This window comes from Hemitrygon akajei, chromosome 4 (genome assembly GCF_048418815.1).
Source record: "Hemitrygon akajei chromosome 4, sHemAka1.3, whole genome shotgun sequence".
In the NCBI taxonomy this organism is placed as follows: Eukaryota; Metazoa; Chordata; class Chondrichthyes; order Myliobatiformes; family Dasyatidae; genus Hemitrygon; species Hemitrygon akajei.
The window spans coordinates 67708349-67735270 of record NC_133127.1 but is presented as its reverse complement, the minus strand read 5'-3'; the positions used below and the strand labels follow the sequence as shown (position 1 = coordinate 67735270).

Here is a 26922-nt window from a genome sequence, read left to right as displayed (position 1 = left end):
TAGCAATGCAACATCCCAACTTTCATAACGTCTCTGCTTAAGCAAATGCCTCCTTCACGCTCCTCTCCACCCGAGTTACCACTTTCAACGAGCGACAGACTTGTGATGAAGTTCCACCTGCACATCAATGCTCCTAAGGTTCCCATCATTTATTCTATGCGTCCTACCAAATTTGACTTCTCAGAATGCATTACCTCACGTTTAGAAATTGGTTTGTTAATGTGACGTGCACCTAGATAGTGAAAAGCATACATGCCATCCACACATCATTCCAAAGCACAAGAACATTGCAGCAGTAGAAAAGACAAAGCAACGAAAGAATATAGAAAATAGTGTTAGTTACTATAGATTGAACCATTTTAATAAATGTAATGAACAACGTTCCTTCAAACTTTTCTTTACAGCTGCACAGACCAACATTGCTCAGAGCAGTAATTTTTTAAAATATATAAACACAGCCTGAAAACTGTGCAGCACTTTCAATGTTTTTCTTATACGATGAATATTTAGAATGAAAATTAAAAAAATCATACTTTAATTTTATTTATTAGTTGAAGGGTATAACAAAATACAACCAACAAAGAGAAGCTTTCACACTTGGTAGACTTCTTCTCATCTGCATTTATTCCGGCTGCGCAGCAACAAAAGCTACATGCATGGGAGCATTTCAGTTACTGCACGGCAGCACACTTGCTCAGCTTAGAGGCGACACTGGTAGTGAATGTTTCCACTGAAAGTAGCTTGCAATGACTTCCCCCGCACCTGTGCCACTTTCACCATTCTGCCCATCTTTTCCGTTGCTATGTCCTGTCGTATCCTTAGGCAACTTTATTCACTCATAAAGAAGACCACCAACTTTTGTGTTGTCTGCAAATTTAATAATCAGTCTGTGTACTTTCTCATACAAATATATTACAAGCAACAATGATCCCAGCATCAATCCCTGTGATACACTTGTGTGTTAGATTTCAATAAAAAAAACATCCACTGCTACCCTCTGACACCTATCACCAAGTCAATTTTGATTCCAGTTTGCCAAAGCTACCCACATCCTTGTTGCTTAACCTTCTGGACCAGCTCCTGCGTGGGACCGTGTCAAAAGCTTTATCATGTAGTTTTCATCAGTTTTCTTAGTTACCATCCCAAAACTTCGATCAACTCTGAGAGGCATGATCATCCCTGCATGAAGCTATGCTGTCCCCTCCTAACTAGTCCCCACCTTTACAAATAAACACAATTCCTGTCCTTCAAAATATTCTCCAAAAACTTCCCTACCACTATTGCAAGGCTCACTGGGCACTACAGTTGTACATTACAGGTTATATCTTTAGACTTTCCAATAGTGCAAATGTTTGCCAATTTCAGAACTTAAAAATCATATGGAATTCTCAGGCAGGCATATTCCCGAGTTAACTGAGTGGTTAGATCTCTGGACACTAATGTGTATATTTCTGAGAATAGTTAGTGACAAGCATCAAGAATAACACTATGTAAAGACTAGGTGCAGACTACATTGACAAATTGAACCACAACACAAGTCGTTAACTTAAAAAGGAGGAAAATTAATGATATAAAATTGGAAAGGGTCAAGTACAAATATGTTGCAGTATTAGACACAAAACTATCACAAATAAGACTCATGTAGTTTGCCCGTGTAAATGGATCATTTCGGCGTGTATGAAACAAAAAGGCTTTTTACAAAAGTGTAGCTGATGGAGAGATACACAACTCCCCACGCTGCGTACACTTTGCACTACACAGCTGGAGATATGAGAATACCACTCATACATACAATTGCGTGTTGTAAAGTGTGAAGCGGCTAGGATTGTAATTGTGAGGGATTAGTTCTGCCTATTTAATCTATCTAGGCCCAACACTGGATCAAGCAAGATCAGGAGATGTATATACAAGTCAGCCAGGATTCTTGCTTCCACTCATTGCAAAATGATTGCTTCTGCTACAAAAATACTTCTGAAAACACAATGAGCTTCAAGCATGACCGTGGCTGAATTTCATACTGGTCTGTCAGAATAGTAACAGAACAGAACTGGAACAGGCCATTTGGCCCACAATGTTTTGCTGAACCTATTAGTAATCAAAAGCTCACCTAAACCTGATCACTTCTGCCTACACAATGCCCACGTCCCTCCATTTCCTGGACATTCATGGGCCTTTTGAATGCTGCCACGACAAGCCTAGGCAGCACATTACAGGCGTCCATCACTTAAAGTGTTTTTTTAAAAAAACTTGCCTTAGACATCTCCTCTGAAGTTACATCCTCATCTTAAATGCATGCTGTCTGGTATTAGCTATTACAACCCTAGAAAATGATTCTGGCTATCTACTCTGTCTCGCGATCTTATGAACCTCAATCAGATCTCCTGTCGGCCTCCACCACTCCAGAGAAAACAACCCAAGTTTATCCAAACTATCCTTATGGCATGTACCCTTTAAAGCAGGCAATATCCTGGAAAACCTCTGCATGCTTTCCAAAGCCTCAACATTCTTCCTATAATGGAACAAGAAGAACTCTTAAACACTCCAGAGACTCCATAACTGGAGTTTTACAAAGCCACAACATAGCCTCCTGACTGAAACTCAATCCTTTGACTAATAAAGGCAAGCATGCCATTTGCCTTCTTTAACACCATATCAACCTATGTAGCCACCTTCAGGGAGCTATGGACATGGACCTCAAAAACCCTCTACATCAACACTGTTAGGGGTTCTGCCACTAATAGTGTACTGTCTCTTTATATTTGATCTCCCTCTGCATCTGGCTGGGTTAAACTCCATCTGCCATTTTCCTGCCTATATATGCAATTAATCTATGCCCTGCTGTATCCTTTGTCAGTCTTCTGTGCTAACTCCAACACTGTCTCCAAGCAAGCTCATCTACCAATATATACTACACACACACACTCAGTGGCCAGTTTACTAGGTAGACCTATACATTAATGCAAATATCTAATCAGCCAATTATATGGCAGCAACTCACTGCATAAAAGCATCCAGAGATGGTCAAGAGGTTCAGTTGTTGTTCAAACCAAACATCAGAATGGGGAAGAAATGTGCTCCAAGTGACTTTGGCCTGAGAATGATTGTTGGTGCCAGATGGGGTGGATTGAGCATCTCGGAGACAGCTGAACTCCTGAATTTTTCACATACAACTGTCTCTAAATTTGATAAAGAGTGGTGCAAAATACAAAAACCATCCAGTGAGCGGCAATTCTGTGTTAATGAGAGAGGTCAGTGGACTGGTTCAAGCTGACAGGAAGATGACAGTAACTCAGGTAACCATGTGTTACAACAGTGGGGTGCAAAGAGCATCTCTAAATGCACAATATGCCAAAGTAGATGAGCTACAGCAGCAGACCATGAATACACTCAGTGGCCACTTTATCAGGTACAGGAGGTACCTAATAAACTGGTCACCCTACTTCCAACTAGAATAACTCCCATCGACCATTACCCTGCCAAACTAGCTTATAATATGCATACTAGAAAATATTTGCTGGATGAATTTAAAAATTCTGTATGAGGGTGCCCATGCGAGGGAGCACAATCAAGTATTTTAAGCATCTCAGTGGTCTGGAGCGTTTGATATGCTGCAAACCTGAACATTTCAAAGCTGGGAATTGGATCAATTGAGTTTTGAGGTTCACACAAGCATATCACACATTCTTGGTGTCAACTTACTTATTGCTCATCATACCACTGACATTTGGGGCAGCAATGAAGGTCCTCCATCTTTGCCTGTCCATACTGTCGTACACAGATATCGAAGGATTCTTCATTGCTGTTACTGTAACAACATTTTTTTTTACCAGTCAGGGTTGTTAGCCCCGAGTTGAAACCCTGAACCTGGAGGACTGCTGGACTACTCTTAGTCTGTCCTCTACTCCTTAATGTGACCCTACCAAGATTCAAACGTGAGGCCCTGACTCCAGCCAACATAGCCTTCCGGGTCCTTGAGGCACACAAGCCTCCAAACCCTAAAGATTGGTGATCCGCTTGGAGGACTTGGTGTCAAGTCATGCACCTAATGGCATTGACATGACACTCATTTCTGGCCTTCAAAGCTATAACCATATAATATGGAGCAGGCTTTGTATCATTAGGAACATATGATGCTAGTGTGTTGCTTTCCTTATCCCTTGAACAGATGCCTTTGACATCAGAGAAACTGACCAAGTAGCTTGAGAGTAGGCTGCAGGCTGCTCAAACACTTCCTGAAGCTCACAGAACATTTTCTGCAATGTTTTATGTTGTGATGCTCGATCCATGGCTGGAGATAGAAGAGCCTGCAGACGCTGGAATCTGGAACAAACCAAATGCTGCAGGAACTTAGTAGGTCAGGCAGCATCTACAGAGCAAAGCTGACAGTTGACGCCTTGGGTCAAGGCCCTTCTCGACTGGGAAGCCATTGCACGGCTGCTTCAATAGTGATTCCTCTGGCAGCACTGAAGAATTGGAGGCAACACGATGGTCATGACTGACTACTGGGAGTAAATTGGGAAGGAAGGAGGCAAGGGCATGTCCATCCAGGAAGATCCCATTCCCTGGTTCTTCAGAGGAACCACAATGCCTGGGCCTCACTGGTGAATAATGCATTTACAGGAGCAGGTTTTTCAAGGCTGTTATCTCTGAAATATTTGAAATGCTACATGAAGACTTTTGAGCCTGGACTGCTCGCTCCATGGGGTGTTTTCTACAAGTTTACATTGAGTTTCAATTTCCTTGCCATAGGATCTTAAGCAAATAAACATTAAACTGTCTCTTCCTTATAATTCATAAAATAGAATTGCTATCAAGCAGCTCCAGATGCACCTGGCCTCCCGGTTATTAGTGGACATCATCATAGCAGTCCCTCAGAGACATCTTCACAATAAGGATGCCCACCTGTTACGTTCTGTGGAACTAATTCTGCCCCAAGACAGATCCAGAACAGATCTAGCAACTCATTCATGATACACAAATGGCAGAATTGTGCTTCAACATAACCCATGTCATGATGCAGTTTTTCCTCCACACTCATGACATCAGGTAAAGGAACGAACTGGAAGCATGCCTGGAACAGCACAGAAATGAGCTGGTAAGTCTGTGAAGCCAGGACATTTACCCAACAGAACAGCTGACACTGATTCAAGAAACCAAGGGAACTTGGCTCTCTATACACCCTTTCCACAACAATTCATCGCAGTTCCAATTTACATGCAACATGCAATCATCAATTCAATACAGATTGCAGCAGATTCCCAGAATTAACATGTACATCATTATCAGAAAAACCTAGTTTTGGTGTGGCAATTATTAAAAAATTCCCACTTTTTCCAAAATAATCCCAGAGGACCTTGAACCTCAAACTGGAAGTTCAGATGGAACTTTATGACAGACAATTCCTATAATTGCAGCCAATTAATGCTTTTATCCAAGTAATTTCTATAACATCCTCAAATCTCTGTAACGAGAAACTTTGGGCTGCAGGGAGAGCAATCCCAGGGGGACATTCACTCAGGTTATACATTAGTGAATTATTGGGAGACAGTTGTCTGTTGTCTAGGCAAGTACCAGATCATTGCCTAACAGTGCAGAATTGAGTGTGGACACCTACACAAAATGGTTCCACTTTCCTACCTCTATTCATCTAACATCTAATGATGTTGAACATTGTCCTTTCTACCAATTGATAACAGAACTTCAATCCCCTTCTGCATGTTGCCCAATTTCTGATGCCTTGCTGCAAAAGGTTATGTTAATACCAAGGAGTAAGCATGATGTAGCCATGCTCGCCACTGGCCCCATCTTCTCTACATCTGAAATTCATACAGCATAGTTCATTTGTTTTTACCGAGGGTCTTTCATGATGCAAAAGCAATAGGATCTAGGGTGTACAGTTTAAAAAAAAAACTGGAACACCAATTTCAAACGGGAGTAAATCTAACCCAGGTCAATTGGAGCCAAAAGTTCACACACAAATTTACAACAGAACAATGGGCTGCATTTAAGTAAGATAGGGTACAATTAAGGCAATACATGAAGAGCCAACTTGAGCTGCCTAATAATGAAAGATAAGAAAGATAAAGCGAAAAAGGCCGCAAATGATATGTGTAAGGCTGTAAATACCAGCGAGAACCGCTGACTCTTTAAAACCTACCAGGAAGGGAAATTAAGATAAGACGCACAAGAGAGAATATGAGAAAAAATTAGCTGTCAACATAAAAAGGGAAACAAACTTCCATAGGGATGTATACAGTGCCTATAAAAAGTATTCACCCCCCTTGGAAGTTTTCATGTTTTATTGCATTAAATAACATTAAATCACAGTGGAATTAATTTGGGTTTTTTGACACTGATCAACCTTAAAAGATTCTTTAGTGTCAAACTGAAAATAGATCTCTACAAAGTGATTTAAATTAATTACAAATATAAAACATAAAATAATTGATTGTGTAAGTATTCGTCCGCTCTATTACGACACACAGAATCATCACTGGTGCAGCCATTTAGTTTTATAAGTCATATAATTAGTTAAATGGAGATCACTGTGTACAGTCAAGGTATTTCAATTGATTGTAGTAAAAATATACCTATATCTAGAAGGTCTGCTGCAGATGACTTAGTATCCTGGCAAAAACTACACCGTGAAGACACAGAACACTCTAAGCAACTCCACAAAAAGGTCATTCAAAAGCACAAGTCAGGAGATGGATACAAGAAAATTTCCAAGACACTGAATATCCCTTGGAGTACAGTTAAGTCAATCACCAAGAAATGGAAGAATATGGCACAGCTGTAAATCTGCCGAGATCAGGCTGTCCTCAAAAATTAAGTGACTCTGCGCAAGAAGGGGACGAGTGAGGGAGGCCACCACTAGACCTACAACAACTCTGGAGCAGTTACAAGCTTCAGTAGCTGAGATGGGAGAGACTGGGTATACAACAACAGTTGTCTGGGTGCTTCACCAGTCGCAGCTTTATGGGACAGTGGCAAAGAGAAAGCCACTGTTGAAAAACACTCACATGAAATCTCGGTTAGAGTTTGCCAGAAGACACGTGGGAGATTCTGAAGTCAGATGGAAGAAGGTTCTATGATCTAATGAAACCAAAATTGAGCTTTTTGGCCATCTGACTAAACACTATGTTCGGCATAAGCCAAACACAGCACATAATCAAAAACACAACATTTCTACTGTGAATCATGGTGGTGGCTGCATCATGCTGTGAGGATGCTTCACTGTAGCAGGCCCGGGAAGGCTTGTGAAGGTAGAGGGTAAAATGAATGAGGCAAAATACAGGGAAATCCTGGAGGAAAACCTGATGCAGTCTGCAAGAGAACTGCGACTTGGGAGAGGATTTGTTTTCCAGCAAGACAATGACCCCAAGCATAAAGCCAAAGCTACACAGGAATGGCTTAAAAACAACAAAGTTAATATCCTGCAATGGCCAAGTCAGAGTCCAGACCCCAATCCAATTGAGAATCTGTGGCTGCACTTAAAGGACTGTTCACTCACGATCCCCATGCGATCTGACAGAGCTTGAGAAGTTTTGTAAAGAAGAATGGGGAAAAATTGCAGCGTCCAGATGTGCAAAGCTGATAGAATCCTATCCACACAGACTCAAGGTTGTAATTGCTGCCAAATGTGCATCTACTAAATACTGACTTGAAGTGGGTGAATGTTTATGTAATCAATTATTTTGTGTTTTATATTTGTAATTGATTTCACTTTTTAGAAATCTATTTTCACTTTGACATGAAAGTCTTTTTCTGTTGATCAGTGTCAAAAAAAAAGCCAAATTAAACCGTTCACTGTGATTCAATGTTGTAAAGCAATAAAACATGGAAACTTCTGGGGGGGGGGGGGGGAGACTTTTTATTGACACTGTATATAGCCAAGGTTATCACGTGAAGGAATGGGCCAGATTAAAAACTAAAATTTGAATCTGTACATAGATCTTGAGAGTACCATTAACAGAATACTTGGATCTGCTGTCACCAGAAAGATATTCAGAGATTGAAGAAGATTGAAGGATACCTGAGTAAGTCATACCACTAAGGTACTTGAAAAGTTGGCTGAAATTAAATGAAACAACAGAACCGGATAGGATACATCCCATAATTTGAGGGAAGTGCTGGAGGAAAATACTGGGATATGGACCATAATCTTTCAATGCTCATTCAATATTGGGGGGGGGGGGGTTGTTGGTGACAGAGGACCGGAATACAATCCTTATTTCCTGGTTTAAACTCAGGTGCAATCATAAACAGCATCTTCAGGCCAGTCAAAGTTAAAAGGGAAAGCTTTTGGAAACACTGAAATGGGATAGTCACCTACAGCAATATGTATTAAGGAAAACCAACATGAATTTCTTGAAGGACAAATGATGTTTAACCAATTTGGAGGAATTTCTGATGAAGCATCTAATAGAACTGATAATGTATTACAGCTGCTGTTGTGCACCTGGACTTCCAGAACACGTGTTATATGAACAGGCTTATCAGCAAAGTTGGAAAAATTGGTGAATAAAAATGAAATAATTGCAGAGAAAGCAGCACACACAAAATGCTGGAGGAACTCAGCAGGCCAGGTAGCATCTATGGAAAAAAGTACAGTTGATGTTTTGGGCCCAGACCCTACGGCAGGGCTGAGTTCCTCCAGCATTTTGTGTGTGTTGCTTGGATTTCCAGCATCTGCAGATTCTATTGTTTGCAATAACATAGAAACAAGGTCTGCTGAATCATTGGCAAGACAGTGTTATGATGAACGGTTGTGCTTTTGGACTTGAGGGAAAGTGAGTAGGGATCAGCATTAAGGCCATTTTTGTATTGATTTATATTACGAACCTATACTTGAAGTTACAAAGCACCGTTTCAGCTGTTCATATGTCCCTGGCAACACAAGTCTCCATAAGCAGTTCAATTAGATCAAGTACAAATTAAATGAAGGTAGCAACAAACCCTTTTCTCATGCAAAGAATCTGTGGAATAAGGGACTTCAACATGAGGCTATAATGTCAAATTTTAACTTTTCTTATTTCATTTACGGAAATAATAAGTTGCTCACTACCTCAGAGGAAGTTAAAACATCAGAAGTCCTTAAATACCACTGCTCCCTCTGGATGGCTAACTGACGTTATTAACAGGGAGAACCTGCAACACTTCTTTTTCATTTTCATTGTTACACTTGTTGTGTCTATCACTTCCTTGCTGGCTTGTCATATCAGTGTTCTTGGACCGAAAAGCATAACTTGACTTAATTGTGCCCCACCCCATCTTTTTGAACGTTATTTAATTCAGCAAAGAGGTGGCCCTTTAAGTTGTCTCTGCATTTCATTTAGGGAGTAAATGATACAAGTACGCTATTAAAAATAACATAGCTGAAAGCAGACAGGGCACTCACCCTCATCAGTAGGGTTGAACCCACAGATGTCACAAATGCATCGGACCCACTTGTTCATTTCTTCTTCGGTGTCTGCCACCAGGTAAAAGATGCGGTCAATTGTCTTAATATCAAAAATATAACTGTTCTCAAGATCTTTCTTATTAAAGGACAGGCCAGCATCCACTTGCTCACAGAGATTTAAGTCAATGACACGGATCGGTTTCTTTGCGTGATCATTTTTGTAGTATTCCAACACATCCGGATCTCCCGTCAGACGGCCACTTCGAAGTACAAACCACCGCTTCTTCCATGCCTGAAAAATAAAAGAGAAAAATGCCATTGGAGAGTCAGCACCATTATGGTTTTCTATGCATTCACTGCTCTGCAGTATGGGAATGAAACCCAGAGTGTTTAAACACAAAAATAAAAGTTAAGGTGGAGAAAACTGGTAATAAATTTAATTCTGTCATTCATTTCTCCAGTTTATGAGAATATTTACAATTGGTTTTAAGTTTTATGGCTGCAATAAAGCAGAATTGGCACCTCATCCAAAGCAAGGTCGTGAGGGAAATATTTTTAACTTGAGATGCAATGCTAGTGATGTTTGCTCCAAAGTGCCCATTTTCTGTTTGATTCACTTTTCCTCAAACAATCAAAGGTTGATTGAAAAAGATAGAGACAGTCAACAAGCAGTGTAAAATGTAGATAGATTTCCAGGCAGAAGCTGATGCCTGTTAATCTGCAGTCGGTATTACCGTCAATGCTCCTTTCCCTAATTAAGGTGACCATCACCTGTTGTTTCAACCCTCATCATATCAGCATATTTGAAACAAGATGGACGGAGAGAAAACAAAATGCAATATTTTGTTAAAGTAAAATTGGATAGGTATATGGACAGGAAAGGAATGGAGGGTTATGGGCTGAGTGCAGGTCGGTGGGACTAGGTGGGATTAAGTGTTCAGCACGGACTAGAGATGGCCTGTTTCCGTGCTGTAATTGTTATATGGTTATAATATTTAATTAGAAAGTAAATTTAGACGACACTCATCTTGGTGCAGTCAATGAATGATTACTTTCCCCCCCACACACAAAAAGATGGGGTTGCTGCTTTCCAAAACATTGTGGTTAATTTATGCTAACGCAAAGCAAGATCCAACGAGGTAAAAATGAGACAAAATTTGTCCCACTGGTGAGGGCTGAGGAATAAATACTTATTAAAGTACCAGCAGATCCACCTACTCTAAATAATACCATGGGGCCCTTCACATGCCCCAAGTGGTAATAAATTAGTGCCCAGTTGAATGTCCAATTTCATTAATATAAAATCTCTGATAGCACAAGATGTTCTTGGCATCACACAGAAAGTGACAGATTATGCACTCATATCAAATCAAAAACTTTTCACCTAACAAAAAGCTCAAGACGACTGGTTTATTTTGTTCTATAATGTACCACTGCAGCGAAGAATCTTACTTTGATAGTAGGCATGATTAGAAAAATCACAAACAGGAGAAAACCTGCTGAAGCTGGAAATCCAAGCGACACACAACTCAACAGGCCAGGCAGCATCTATGGGAAAGAGTACAGTCAACGTTTCAGCCCGAGACCCTTCTGCAGGACACCAGAAGGGTCTCAGCCTGAAACATCGACTGTACTCTTCCCCGTAGATGCTGCCTGGCCCACTGAGTTCCTCCAGCATTTTGTGTGAGATGATTGGAAGTTTTTTCAAAAGAAAGGCTGGAATTGTAAGTTACAATATGCTTTAATGATACAATGACCTTGGATATATTGTTTGATGAGCTATAAATTGTGACAACATTAACAAGTGACTTATTAAGAGCAGAGCTCACATCAACACTTTCAAATCTAAATACTTTCTTTTGCTACCATTCCATTACCTTTTAAAGTGAATACTGTCCCAAACTTGACATGCCAAAATGTTAACCACAATGTTAAAAAAAAAATCAAGGGTACCACTTTAAAAATATTCCTCATGATTATATTATTTTCAATTTTATTCACAGGATAGTGATGTCACCAGCTGGGTCAATATTCACTGCTCATCTCAAATCATGCCCAAGAGGCTTACTAACCCATTTCAGAGGGTCGTTGAGAGTTAACTAATTTGATGGATCCAGAGTCACATACAGGCTAGATCAACTTAGGACATCAAATTTCCTTCTTCCGCAGACATTAATAAACTAAATTGAGTTTTGTTACATTTTTTATGAAAATAATTTTGTGGCACAATTACTAACAGAACTTCTTTTTTTGCTCCAGTTTTAATTGATCGAGTTGAAATTCTCAGTCCCCTTCCGGGAACTTACACTCACATCTTGGTGTATTTGTCCCAGCCTCTGAATTATAGTCCCTAAACATCCACTCTACTTTAAAACAAACTCACAAAAAACTTCATAATTAGATTTGCACAGTAAAAGATGAAGCAGAAATACTTTTAAAAACTGAGTTTATTATTGAGACATTTGATTGAAACACACCATGGCAATCCGTTATTTTTACTGCTTCAGTACAGGGCTTTTCTCTTCGGGATGTGTGCAAACAATTTGGAAGCAGGGACAGTCTATTTAAGGCTATAGCAATCTAAGAGTCAGAGAACACATTTAATAGTTTTAATTAACCGAGGGCAAAGCTATTGCAATTTCAATTATAGTCAATTTACGGTACTGGCATATTTAGCATTGGCAACGCTTCATCCTAATCAGTTTGCTGTGCCACACCAAAGATCCACCAAAATTAAAATAGCTGTGTCTAATGCGTATAGAAGGGCAAAAATCAAATATGCTGCATCATGACCACTTTTAGCATAACAAATGTAACAAACCCACAACTCACCAACCCCGACCCCTCAACTTTGGAATGTGGGAAGAAACTGCAGGATATGCATGGAGTCATGAGGAGAATGTACAAACTCCTCATAGACAGTGGAGGGAATTGAATCTTGATCAGCGACCGCTGGTGCTATAATATGTTACGCTAACTGCTACACTACCACGCTGTGTTTTCTCTAAGGATTAAATCGTTTCCTCTGGTTTTTAAACAGAAAGTTGCTTCTTCTATGTGTTTTAGCAATGTGCACCAATTTCAGCAGAAACACACTAGAATGCACTTCAAAGATTTCAGATAAAACTACTGAGGACATATTCACTTAACGTCTATCACTATTCGATAACCGAATGTACCAGAATAGATTTAATATCATTGACGTATGTCGTGAAATTCGTTAATTTTACAGCAGTACAATGAAATACATGATAAATAACTGCATTTTATATATATGGGTTCAAAGTCCATTGAGAAAATACTTCAATACTTAAGTTTATGTTTTTGATGATAAAATAGTAAAACATAAGTGCATTGGTTGAGCTGTGTGCGAGAGAATACCAAGATCAAATGAGACTACGTAGCGATTAATCTAACTGGTCACCAAGCACGGGCTGTTATCCTTGTATGATACACCCAATTATAATGTCCCAAAAGTTGCAGAAATGCATTTGATCCTTAATTAGCAACTAGCAAAATATACAACCTTGAAGCGATGCAATTAAGTAGTCAACAAAAGATACGTCACCTGGTGGTCCCAGAACCAAACTAAACTGCTCAGAACAAAGCACAAACACGCAACTTATTCCCTTTGCCCCCACCCGGGTGACTAGCTACCATAATAAAGGCACAACACAGAATAGAATGCAGATACAGAACAGACGCATGGCTCCTACACACTACTGTTATGAGTGATGAACAAACCTGATGGACAATGGGGTGCAGAGTTAACCATTCCACCCCCCCCCCCCCGAGAACTATGAACTATTGCTATTGCTATGCTGCTAATGAGAGAGAGGGATGAAGCACAGAGGCAGGAACATCTGCTACAGATAAGAGAGAGAGAGACTGTTGATTTATTATATTTTGGCTCTTCCTGGATTATTTACCTTTCACTACAAGGACGTTACTTTACTCGTTAACATTCCTCAGGAGACAGCAGGAGTGGCCTGATTTGATGGACACAGTCATTTAGAATTGATGGATGGCTGAGACCCCGTCAGTGGGGATAAGACAGGTCTGGGGAGACACCCCTCAGACAGACCAGTGGACACTGACTCCGAGTGTTGTGAACCCACAGGAAGGTGGGGGTTTCGGAGACCGAATCAGGAGATCAGTCAATAAAGCTCACAGTGTTACAGCAGGGCCGGTGGGGACTTGTGTGTGTGTGTCCACTCATGCCAGAGTGACGAGTCCACCACAGAAGAACGGTCTAGCTGAAGAAGAGGGGTCATAGCTGAATGACCACAACGATACGACGGAATAAGAAAGCAACAGAAGGTTTGCCTGCTGCAGCTGTCTGATCTCTTGCTCGCTCTCTCTCTCCACTGATTACAACACAACAGCCACAACTACCTCAGCACGCATGAACTGAACTTTATACTCTTCTATGACAATTCATTTACCCCTAGACATCGATAGAGCTTGTTTATTATTGCTTGTTATTATTCCTACACTTTTATGTATTGTTTATTATTGCTAACCTGTTTTATATGTATATTTGCATTTTTGGTACTGTATTTGTGTAGTTTACTAATAAACACCTTTAGTTTCGGTACCACCAGACTCCAACGGATACTTCTATTTCTGCTGGTCTGTAAACCCAGTTACGGGGTACGTAACACTACACAACTCATTTCTATGAATTCAGAAATGAAATTTGCCACATGGATTGCCAATTAATAACTATGACCAATGCATGACTAAAGCTGCTAGAAAACAAAATACCCACCCACTTATTCTATAATACAAACTTGAGTAAAATTTCAGTTTGTGATAGCCAGACTTCTTACTGCTGACACAGTATTGTCACAATTCATCCAAAAAGAACTAAAAATGAGTAAGGATTCCAACTTTCAACTGCTGAGCGCAAATCCCCTACCCAGCAGAATGAAGATGCGCTATATTTGGCTCTCCAAACAAACAGCTTTCCAACTTCCAGAGTCTACATTTAAGCACAGAATGGTGACCTGAAAAATAACAGGACTATAAACTTCTACTAATCCATGTCCCAAGCACCAACTTTGAAAGGAAGGAAAAGTGAAAAAGCAGGAAAACTGGGAAGTGGAAAAGTACAAATTTTACCTTTTAATTGCACCATTAAATGGATATTCTGAGAAAAAAACAATTTGAACAAGCATCTTTTCTTGAACCCAAGTCAATACTCAAATTCAGAAATTCTAAGTTTGTTCTGGGTTGACAGATTTCTGAATGAAAAGTTTACATAACTGAAATCGACTGTCCACCTAAATAAAACCCGAAAGTGCAAACCCATTGATCTCTGCCATCTGCAGATTAGCTGACTAAGGGAGAAGTGGAGGGGAAAGAAATTTAGTAGAATAATTACTTTTTAAAAATCTATCCAAACTTTTCACAACTACAATTATATGTTGCAGTATATGTATCCTTTATTATACATTAATACGTTGGAGTAGCTGCCACTATCATAGTTCTTGCATCAACTCCATTTTAATCATTCATTCAGATATAGGCGCTGCAATAGGCACACCCCAAAAACACTCCCAATAAGTTCACAATTGAACTTTTAAAAGCCGTGATAGTGGAAGGTACAAACTGATGAAACCTAAAGTTTATGAGGTTCTTTAACTGGGAGTGAAGAACAATTGCAAAACCATTCTCAACTCTCTATTTGACCAATCCAGAATACCCAATACTGTAAGTGTACGGATATAGTACAACCCTCGAATACAGAGTTCCCGAATAGAATTCCACCAACACTGCACAACACTGGACTGATGCACAGTGTGGCACTTAATACACTGTAAATGGTTGTTTGTTTGAGGCTGCCAAACTGCCACGTTCACCAAGTGAATGGTGACACTTCAACTCTGGCAGCTGCTCCAACATATAGCTCCTAGTTTGTCTGTAACTGAAAATGCAGTTGTAGCACTTTCATGAGTCTATTAACAATCATATGGTATTCTAATACTGTATAGAGGAAATTTCCTTTTCATAAGTTATGTTTCTTTCCAATCAGCAAAGACTTGATTACTTCCAGGGTGCCATCACAGACAACCCTAATGGCAGCTCTTATTGAAAACGATGGAAAACATCAAATATTCTAATTTATGCTTGCTATAGCTGAGAACCATAACTGCATCAATACTGTGTACAGTCAATGATGACGTTCTAATGCGAATAAACGATCTATCGCTGCTTAAAACTGAAGGAAATAGACTGGCACATTGCCCCTTCCAGAAGCTGCTGGCGTAAGAGGGGTCAACATGCTGGTCTGATGGTGCGTTTAAAAAGACGAGCTTTTCTACTCCCAATACCAACTATCTTGCTGGCAAACGCGCTGTCTCTGGCAAATACAACTGATGATCTCAGAGCGAGGGTGCTGTATCAGAGGGACGTTAAGAACACATGCATTCTTTGTTTTATGGATTCTTGGCTAACCCCTTCCATGCCGAATGCAGCAATTCGAATAGACGGGCTCACAATATATCGTTAAGCTAGGCCAGTCGAATCTCTCAAAAGCAGATGTGGAGGTACATGCCTCATGATCAACTCCTCATGGTGTACTAATGTGTCAGTGACGTCCCAATATTGCTCACCAGACAATGAATATCTCACAATAAAGTGTTGGCTATTTTACCTGACGTGGGAGATTTCAGCGGTCTTTCTGGCAGCAATGTACATTCCACCTCAGGCCAGTGTAAAACCTTCTCTGAATGAAATGAGCACTGTAATCAACAGGCATGAAACAGCGTATCCTGATGTCTTCTCCATCATTCTGAGGGATTTAAACCAGGCCAGCTTGATAAGGTCATTAAACAATAATCAACAATCACCTGTAGCACCAGAGGAAATAACACACCGGACCACTGTTACACTAAGTTCAGAGTGCCCACTGTGCTATTCCTCACCCACACTTCGGCAAGTCTGAGCACCTGGCTGCACTTCTATTCAGAGTACATGCAGAGACTGGAGACTGAAGTGTGGACCAAGGAGGCACAGGAGCACCGACAGAACCAGATTGAATCAGTGAACGGTGTTCAGGGAGTCATCTTTGAGCCTGCTTGAGTACGCCACAGTTTCACTGACTTCATTAAAACCTGTGTGGATGAGAGTGTGCTTACAAAAACTTACTGTATATCCCCAAACCAAAAGCTCTGGATGAACCAGAAGGTTTGTAGTCTGCTGAGGGCTAGATCTGTGGCATTTAAGTCTGGCAATCCAGGTCTCTATAAGAAAACCGGGTATGACTTGCAGAGGGCTACTTCAAGAGCCAAGAAACAATTTCAGGAGCGGTTGGAGGCGACATCGGATGCAGGTCAACTCTGGCAGGGTTTGCAGGCCATTACTTCTTGCAAAGCGAAACCCAACATCATGAATGGCAGTGATGCTTCACTTCCAGATAAGCTCAATGGCTTTTATACTCACATTGAAAGGGAAGATTAACCTACAGCTATGAGGATCCTTACAGCATCCGATGACCCAGTGATCTTGGTTTCGGAGGCCAACATCAGGCTGTCTTTCAAGAGGGTGAACCCTCGCAAGGCAGCAGGGCCCAGTGGAGTACCTGGTAAGGCTCTGAAAACCTGTGCCAACCAACTGGCAGGAGTATTTAAAGATATTTTCCAATCTCTCACTGCTATGGTCATAAGTTCCCACTTACTTCATAGGAGCAACAATTATACCAGTGCCCAAGAGGAGCAGTGTGAGCTGCCTCAGTGACTATCATTTAGTAGCTACAGTGATGAAATGCTTTGACAGGTCGATCATGGCTAGAATCGACACCGGTCTCAGGAAGGACCTGGACCCACTGCATTTTGCCTATCACCACATAGGTCTACAGCAGATGTGATCTCAATGGCTCTCCATGCAGCCTCGGATCACCTGGACAATGCAAATACCCTCGTCAGGATGCTGTTTATTGACTATAGCTCAGCTTTTAACACCATCATTCCTACAGTCCTGATCGAAAAGCTATATAACATAGGCATCTGTATCTCCCTTTACAACTGGATCCTTGACTTCCTAACCGGAAGACCACAATCCCTGTGGACTGGAAATAACATCTCCACCTCGGTGACAATACTGATGGGACGTGTGCTTAGTCCACTGGTGTAGTCTCTCTACCCCCATAACCGTGTGGCTAGGCGTAACTCAAATAGCATCTACAAATTTGCTGATGATACAACCATTGTTGGCAGAATTTCAGATGGAGACGAAAAGGTGTACAGGAGTGAGAGATAACAGTTAGGTGAGTGGTGTCGCAGCATCAACCTTGAACTCAACGTCAGCAAGACCAAGGAGCTGATTGAGGACTTCAGGAAGGGTAAGACGAAGGAACACATACCAATCCTTATAGAGGGATCAGAAGTGGAGAGAGTGAGCAATTTCAAGTTCCTGGGTGTCAATATCTGAGGACCTAACCTGGATGCAATTTATTGATGCAGCTACAAAGAAGACAAGACAGCAGCTGTATTTCATTGGGAGTTTGAGGAGATTTGGTTTGTCAGTTAAAACACTCGAAAACTTCTACAAGTGAACCGTGGAGAGCATTCCAGCTGGCACCATCTGGTATTGGAGAGTGGGGGGAGGGGAGTTGCTTCTGCTCAAGATAGAAACGGTTACAGAAACATGTAAAATTAGTCCACTCTATCATGGGTACTAGCCTCTGTAGTATCCAAGACATCATCAAGGAACAGTACCTCAGGAAAGCAGCATCCATCATTAAGGATCCACACCTCCCAGTACATGTCCTCTTCACACAGTTACTGCCAGGAAGGAGGATCAGGAGCCTGAAGTCACACACTCAGTGATTCAGGAACAGCTTCTTCCCCTCTGCCATCCAATTTCTGAATGGACATTGAACCCGTGAACACTATCTCACCACTTTATTTCTGTTATTTTGCTTGACATATTTTAATTTAACTATTTAATAAACATATGTATACAATGTAACTCAGTTCTTTCCTCTATATTTATCAAGCATTTAATTGTACAGCTGCCATAAAGTTATGAAATTTTATGACATATGCCAGTGATAACAAAACGGATTCTGACTTGCTCCTAAAAAATATCCAATTATATAGTATTCAGTTCTTAAGGCTATCAGAACATCAGGCCATGCTTCACTTTGACTAGAGTTTCCTTGTAATCTCACTGCTTTCTGTGTTCTGTTGCAGCCTGCAATCTTCTAAAAATAGTTCAAAATTTGCATTTAGTCAGATCAGAAAATTTGTTAAGCCAGTATAAGGTCAATTGATATTGAATCCTGAATTATTCAATGGAATACTAAAATGAGCACACCATTAGCATTATGATAACAGAAAAAGGTCAGCCAGTATGATATTAAACATATTTAAAAAGAGTTTGGCATTAAATTTTATTGATATAGAAATGATTGGTTGAAATCTGTACAAGTCACATGTAATTTTACAACTAAATATATTTATAGATAAGAATTGGCTGCATTCTTAAATAGCTGGCAAGCATCAGCCTGCTAACTAGTGCTGAGGAACAGAAATTACTGATAAATCAAATCTTCAAGTAGACACCTATAGATTCCTAATGAGCCACAGTAGTCAACATTTTGATTGATAATCAGAAATACAACTCCGCACGTTAGAGAATTTTTCACTGAACCTTCTCTTGCAACGATAACAGGTCTCAAAGATAACAACAGTGTACTAACTGCACAAAATGTACAACAAATAGTCATCCAAAGGGAAGCAGCTGCATTATTCCTAGTGGAGACTGAAGGTAAAATGATCAGTAAACAGGAATTACTTCTCTTGCCGTCCTTGCATGGCAGTTTCACAATCTGACCTGGAATGACCACTTGACACTTCCTCCTGCTGAGCAAGCAACTACAGAAGGATAAAATGCATTTATTACCACGAGTCACCTCACAGGAAGTTCCACATGCTGGAACAACATCCCAGCACCATATACAATGGATTCCAATTAATTGAGACACATTGGGACCATACATTTTGGGCTAATTAGCTTGCTGCCCCAGTTAGCTGAAGCTTCTTGGATATAGTTCAAAGGCATAAAAATTTGTTTAACTGAGTAACAAATTACTTCAATGAATTACAGAACAATTAGAACACTACCAGTATTACTACAGTACTAAAAAATTATCTAATAGTTAGCAATGGAGGAATTCATCCAGTGTACACTGCCGTGTTCTTTTGATTGACTGTAAATGATCAAAATCAGCACAGACACCTAGTATAGATAACAGACTGCCTTCATACAATGCTTTTAATGACTGCATACTCCAAATCTTCATTTTCATTGTGACATTCTAGACGATTGTCATTACCTTCAAATTCTTTGTAGTTCCTAACTCGTTGAAGTAGTGAAATCGCTTCTTTTTCACTCCTAGCCGTTTCTGGCGTCTCCAAGCCCAAACGTTTGAAACTGCATTGAGAAGTACAGCTCTGAATGATCTTACTGCTTATTTCTGGCCAACTTTCAACAACAAAAATCACTGTTGTTTGAACTCAAACACAAAGCTGACCATTTAAAAAGTGATCGCTTTCAGCACTGCGTGGTGTTTAACAGCCACACGAGTGCACGCAACTGACGCTAGATCGAAACAGTTCAACGAAAGTCACCCTTCCCAATTAAATGGCATAGTGTCTGAAATAATAATAAGGGAATTCCTGCTATTTTTCTCAATTAGTTTTGTCCTTTAAGAGTTGTCGCCAATAAGCGGCCGTCACAGTTAACTGATGGCCCGATTAACTGGAATCCACTGTATTCCAGTTTTTTGTCCATTATGGCTTCAACATTATATGCTCGTCAGGTCGCAATGCAGCACAATATTATGAGGAAACGAGCAAACATTTTTTAGGTTGTAACTGAATGTCAAACAGATTATATCATTCTGGGAATTCAAGATGTGCACTAAAAAAGCTCGAAAAGTATATTTTGGAAAAATTTCTTACACCAAATATAAAATCAATTCAACAGCCATTCAAATCATGCTTTGTAAAAGGATCTAGTGCTTTCCCGGCATATATGACAAATAAACTCTTTTCTGGCTTCCAGCCGGGTACAGGTATCAATTTTAACCGATGTTTTGATGACAAACTCTGCCATCTCTATCACAGATGATGCCTGGGCATGTTTAGTCCGGTGTTATTTATACCCCCCATAGTCCATCCCTCCTGATCGGATTGTCCTCATCCAATCAGGTTTCCACTGTCCCACCTTGTTTACAATTGAATTCCAGCGACACCTTCATGTTTGTTACAATTCTTTTCCTCTAGTTTATTTCAGTGGCTTTCTTCACTAGGCAGTTCCGAGAGTCCCATCTTACAGGATAGCTACAAGGAAAAGGAAATCAATCGGGCCCTTAAAAGGGCTGACAGAAAAGCCAGAAAACCTAACAACAAGGAGGAAGCCATTGCTACTGCCCATCTTCTCTATATTTCCATGGTTTCTGGAAAGGTCGTCTGGTTCTGGGAGAAATACTGGATTAAAATCATCCACAAACCCGTAAGGAAGCTCAAATCACAATTTACGTGGTTCAAAGATGACCCACATCAAGAAACGCAGGAGGTATATCAGTTTGGGTTACCCGGAGAAATCAGCCGTAGCAGAACATTGTAGTCATAATGGCCACAGGAATAACTCCAATGGTACAAAATTACTGTGCCTTGCCTGGTGAAGAAAGCCATTGAAATACGACTAGAGAATATGAATTTCAACTAAGACAAAGGTTTCGCTCCAAGGACTGGAATTCAATTGTAAACAAGGTGGGAAGGGGAAACCTGACTGGATGAGGACTAAGCAATCAGGAGGGATGGACTATGGGGGTATACTCTATCCCTGGTGGGCTGGCGGGGGGATGGGGTGAGGGCAGAGGCACGTGAAATACGGGAGACTCGATGGAGGGCAGAGTTGATAGTGGATGAAGGGAAGCCCCTTAGGGATAGAGTCCCCCTGGTCCTCACCTATCACCCTACCAGCCTACAGATCCAACGTATAATCCTCCGTAACTTCCGCCACCTCCTACGTGATCCCACCACCAGCCACATCTTCCCCTCCCCCCCTCCACTCTCGGCTTTCCGCAGGGATTGCTCCCTACGCAACTCCCTTGTCCATTCATCCCCCCATCCCTCCCCACCAGCCTCCCTCCGGGCACTCATCCCTGCAAACGGAAGAAGTGCTACACCTGCCCCAACACTTCTTCCCTCACCACCATTCCAGGCCTCAGACAGTCCTTTCAGGTTAGGCACCACTTCACCTGCGAGTCAACTGGGGTGATATACTGTATCGGATGCTCCCGATGTGGCCATTTATACATTGGGGAGACCTGCCGCAGACTAGGAGAACATTTCGCCGAACACCGGCGCTCGGTCCTCCAGCAGTGGCGGGATTTCCCTGTGCCCCACACTTCAATTCCACAGACCACTCCCACTCCGACATGTCTGTCCATGGCCTCCTTTACCGTCAAGATGAGGCCACACGCAGGTCGATGGAGCAATACCTTATCTCCCACCTGGGTAGCCTCCTACCTACCAGCATGAACATTCAACTCACAGACCTCCGTTGATACCCCTGCTCCCCCTTACCCCCATCCCTATCTATTATTTTAGTCTGGTTCTCTTGCTCTCTCTTTTTCCCCCCTCCCTATAATCTCCCCCCAGCCCTACCTTTCTTTCTCTTTTATTTCCCATAATTCTCCACCTTCCCCCACCCCCATTTCCCTCCAGCCTATCACTTCCCAGCTCTCTACTTTATCCTTCCCCCCACTTCTTATCCCCCCCTCGACCAACCCATGTTACTTCACTCCTGATGAAGGGTTTCGGCCCGAAACGTCATTATTACCTCCTTCCATAGATGTTGTCTGGCCTGCTGAGTTCTGCCAGCATTTTGTGTTTTTATTTGAATTTTGAAATGCCTTTTTAATGTATAACTTTGAACTTTGCACATTAAAATACTTGTTTCTTTAAATTTTTCTTTTCGCTTTTGCCTCCTTTCCCTCTCCATTTCTCCTTTGGCACTTGATTTGACAAAGACTTCGCCAACTCTAATTTACATCACTTTCTCAGCCGTTCAAACTGCAGACATCCCACCTCTCCTGCAAGTTCCTGGAGTCTCCCGCCTATTGATAGCGGCTCCCTGACGCCCGCAAATTATACACAATATCCAGGAAATCAATTTTTTTGAGAGGGAGAGGAAGAGCAAGAGGGAGCATCCTGATTGGTCTCTCTTCGCGCTAAGTAGACCTATCAGTTTTCTCTGTGGGCGGGCTTTACAGTCAACCCCAAAAATAATGACAGTGTTGCTCACTGCACTGTTTGCAACAGTGACTGTTCTATTGCCATAATGTAAAAGACATGTTGAGGTGAGTTTAACAAGTGTCATTTGTTCATTAGCATAGCTAATGTTATTTAAACTAGCTGGCCAGCTGCTAAGGAGCTACTCTATTGATGTCCTACGTGATGAGGCCAAACTCTCTGTAGACTTGCTTAAAATTGTAATAGAATAAAAAAACGACTCCATGATAATAAGTACATATTTTAATGTCACATTTACACTACACGCTGCATCCACAAAGGAAACAGCATTATGAAGGACCCCATGCACCCCTCATACAATCTCTTCTCCCTCCTGCCGTCTGGGAAAAGGCTCCGAAGCATTCGGGGTCTTACGACCAGACTATATAAGAGTTTCTTCCCCCAAGCTATCAGACTCTTCAATACCCAGAGCCTGGACTGACACCTTGCCCTACTGTCCTGTTTATTATTTATTATAATGCCTGCACTATTTTTGTGCACTTTATGCAGTCCAGTGTAGGTCTGTAGTCTAGCTTTCTCTATGTTTTTTTTATTAAGTAGTTCAGTCTAGTTTTTTGTACTGTGTCATGTAAACCATGGTCCTGAAAAAAGTCGTCTCATTTTTACTATGCACTGTACCAGCAGTTATGGTCGAAATGACAATAAAAGTTGACTTGACTTGATTTTCTGCATATTAGACAAAATCACTAAACTAAGTATTACATACACCCCCTTAGAGGTCAACCGGGGGTGGGGGTGGATATGGGGTTGTGGGGGCAGGGTGCTGCCTCCCTGAAATGAGTTTTTGCAGGGTGGGATGTCTGAAACTGATTGGTTGAAATGGTAATCAGCTTGTTCCCCGTTTACTCAGTTCCCAGATGACTGGTTTCCTTTGTTGTGTCATTATCATCTTGTTCCCATGTCACAACAGATCACTGCAATTAAAACATTAGCTCTAACCACCTTCTCCAGCCAGAGAATTATGGCCCAATACAGCAATAAATACCAATACCAAATTCTGAAATTCCAATAATGCAGTTTTAAATGTATAGAACATAGAACAATACAGCACAGTACAGGCCCTTCGGCCCACAATGTTGTGCCGACCCTTAAACCCTGCTTCTCATATAACCCCCCACCTTAAATTCCTCCATATAAAAGGAATTAAGAGGTCTAGTAGCCTCTTAAATTTCATTAGTGTATCTGCCTTCACCACTGACTCAGGCAGTGCATTCCAGGCACCATCCACTCTGAGTAAAAAACCTTCCTCTAATATCCCCCTTGAACTTCCCACCGCTTACCTTAAAGCCATGTCCTCTTGTATTGAGCAGTGGTGCCCTGGGGAAGAGGCGCTGGCTGTCCATTCTATCTATTCCTCTTAATATCTTGTACAAAATAAAGAACTTTTATTGACGCTCATGTTGAGAAAGTGGATAGTTTGCCAATTCCATTTTTTAAAAATCAGCAATAATCAGGATAAGTAAATCAGACACACACACATGTAAAATCAAGTCTTCATTTTAAAGTTATACTAAGTTACCCAAATCTGTTAATTAACATACACAACAGAAAATGTCCAGCAAATTTATCACGCTGCAAATACAATCTTTGCTGTCTCTTTCTGCTGTCACTGTGGGTGGAGTGGAGTGGAGAAGGAAGAAAGAGATGAGAGCTAATAACAATGTGCCACATTTACATAGACCCCCACTATAAAGGAACTATGAAACATGAACAATGAGAGATATTACTCTGCTACTCTCTACTCATTTCTCACACCCAACTGAATCACCAGATTGCTGGTTGCACAGGACCAGCAGCTTTCAATGGCTCACAAAGTGCTGACACTACGCCACCCCCTCCAGGGGGTAATGGGAATTTTTAAGATAAAGGAGGTGGTGGGGGTTCAGTAGCAGGTTGGGGACAGCTGGAGGGATTACAGGCTTCTTTTAAGAAATCAATTACTTATTATAAGCATCTGATCCTCACTCGCAATTGATTACAATGACCATCTAATAACCTCATTTCTTGCTAATACATTATTCTCTTAGAAGTTGCTCAAAGTGTAATAAAGTTGTTAAAAAGCAATGTGACACCACTGTATTTAGCTTATCAAAAATATGGACTGAAGAAACAGTTTTATTTCCGAGTCCGGCCTGCGCATTGCCAATCACTACAGTGGCTAATTAGCCAATATGATTCCCATACTCTAATCACAGTGATGTATTTCCTGTAAGTTAGGGAATGGTATTCAATGGGGTGAAGTTTAGAACCTGCCCTTTCAAATATTCTTGACTGCATTTCCCTAGAACATAGCTCAACCAAGATGTCTTAGCCCCACTTCATGTACCTTCAGGTAAAGAGTCAGGTTTTGCCTGAGCTATGGTGGCATCATAACTTTCCCCTTTATTGATCGAGGTTGTGTGTAAACAACAGACGATTGGCCATAGTCGTTAACCCATAATGAAAATGACAGAAGCAGACCAAACAAAAAGGAAGTGTAGACAGTGTAGTGTGGAGTATCTGAAATATGGATTTATACCTGTACCAAGCAACCAATAGCAGTCATGAGTCCATGGTGTGCAAAGGCTCCTTGAACATTTTAAGAGAATATACTTTGACAAAGCAAATGTTAAACTGGCTTTCTTTCAGTCACTTTGTGAAAATTGTCAGAAATGGAAAATATTTCAAAGCATTTTAGCCAGCACTTCACAACAAAGTGCTGGCTTGAGTGCTTCATTCAACATTTTAATCATTCATTGCAAAATCTGGAGACCTCCATACAACTGGAGAAGAACTGATTCTTCAAGCAGTGAGGGAGATTCTGAGTACAGTTTGGCAGAAGTCTCCAGACTAAATAATTAAAGTTATTGTCACTCAGCAATAACTCTGCTTGAAGACAAATAGATGAAGTGTCTGAGAATGTGGAAACACTGTGCAACACACATCAGAATTTGCTCTGCAGTTGGCTGAGTCGACTTTGCCAGGCAATGAATCTCTTCTTGGTTGTTTGCTTCATAAAAGATGAAAGCAAGAGGATTGGAAGCAGATATGAGGGGGGAAACCAATATTTCTGGTTGTTTTTGATACATTTTTAAGAGAAACATATTCTGCTCACCAACATTCTTGCTCATGCAATAGATGGGACACCATTAATGATGACGCCATTGTGCTCTTAAGAAAAGCTGTACCTGACATATTTACCATTCACTGTGTAATTTACAGACAATATCCAAGAGATCAGCTGCAGAAGTCATTAAATACTTTGATCACAATGGTAAATAAAATCATATCGCAAACTTTCATTCTCAACTATTTTGAGAGCTTTGTATTGAGAATGATGAACAGTTTGAACGCTTCCTGTTGTACAAGTCAGGCATTTCTCAAAAGGAAACTGCCTGAAGCGCTTTTATATGCTTTTTGAAACTAATAAAATTCTTTGAAAACTTGAATGCTTCATTTAGTAATTCAGTCAAGAATATTAGGCATGACATTGCTTATTTGACAGAATTATTCGCAAAATAAAATCAATCTTCAATTGCAAGGAAACAATGTGAATCTTTAAGTCTAATTAGTCATCTCCACATTTCCGTCCAAGTTAACCCTAATTAAGTGGAACATTGGCCGTCGCAACCTTTTCCAATTTCTGAGCTAGCCTCTGAGCTGGAAGAGAGAGAAAGAATACCAGATGATCATCTTCAAACATACTGAGCACACATGGGCAAGCTTACCCAAATTTCAAATTGGGTCATAAATCCATTTCTGAACACATTATGTTCATAAAAAAAAGTGAACATGTTCTTAATTGCCTTTTCAACATCAAATTTAGTGGAGCGTAGTTTCAGTGTCGTCACCCAACTTCTTTCAAAGCAATGAAATGGACTGCAAGTTAGTGAATGTGGGGATCTGAGACTCCTCCCTCCTAAGCAACATGTTGAGAAGCTGATATCACTGCACCAAACCCATCCACCTCATTGAAAGGTGAAAAAGCAATGAAGTCGTGAACAGTTGAACTAGTCATGTACATCTTTAAACTGTTGATGAAAATAAATTTTACTGCAATTAAAGAAATGATTTTATTTGTAGATTTAAATAAATTGTGCAATTATTATCACTGCTTTGAACTTGCAGTTCCTATTTTCCTTCACTGCGAATTGTAAATCAAATATACTTTATAGCTTCTATGTAATGGCCAGAAAGGGAGAGCAGGGT

General features: G+C 40.8%; 1 protein-coding gene across 12 annotated transcripts in view; it reads right to left on the bottom strand.

The window, feature by feature from the left end:
- Positions 1-26922, bottom strand: part of gab1 (GRB2-associated binding protein 1) — a 204082-nt gene that overhangs the window by 82158 nt on the left and 95002 nt on the right. For 11 of the 12 annotated variants that reach the window (XM_073042776.1, XM_073042773.1, XM_073042774.1 and 8 more), the window contains exon 2: positions 9401-9695. In XM_073042776.1, the coding sequence (XP_072898877.1) occupies positions 9401-9695 (295 nt within the window). Of the gene's footprint in view, positions 1-9400; positions 9696-19745; positions 19928-26922 lie in introns of those variants that run through there. The other variant, XM_073042782.1, reaches the window with a different exon arrangement.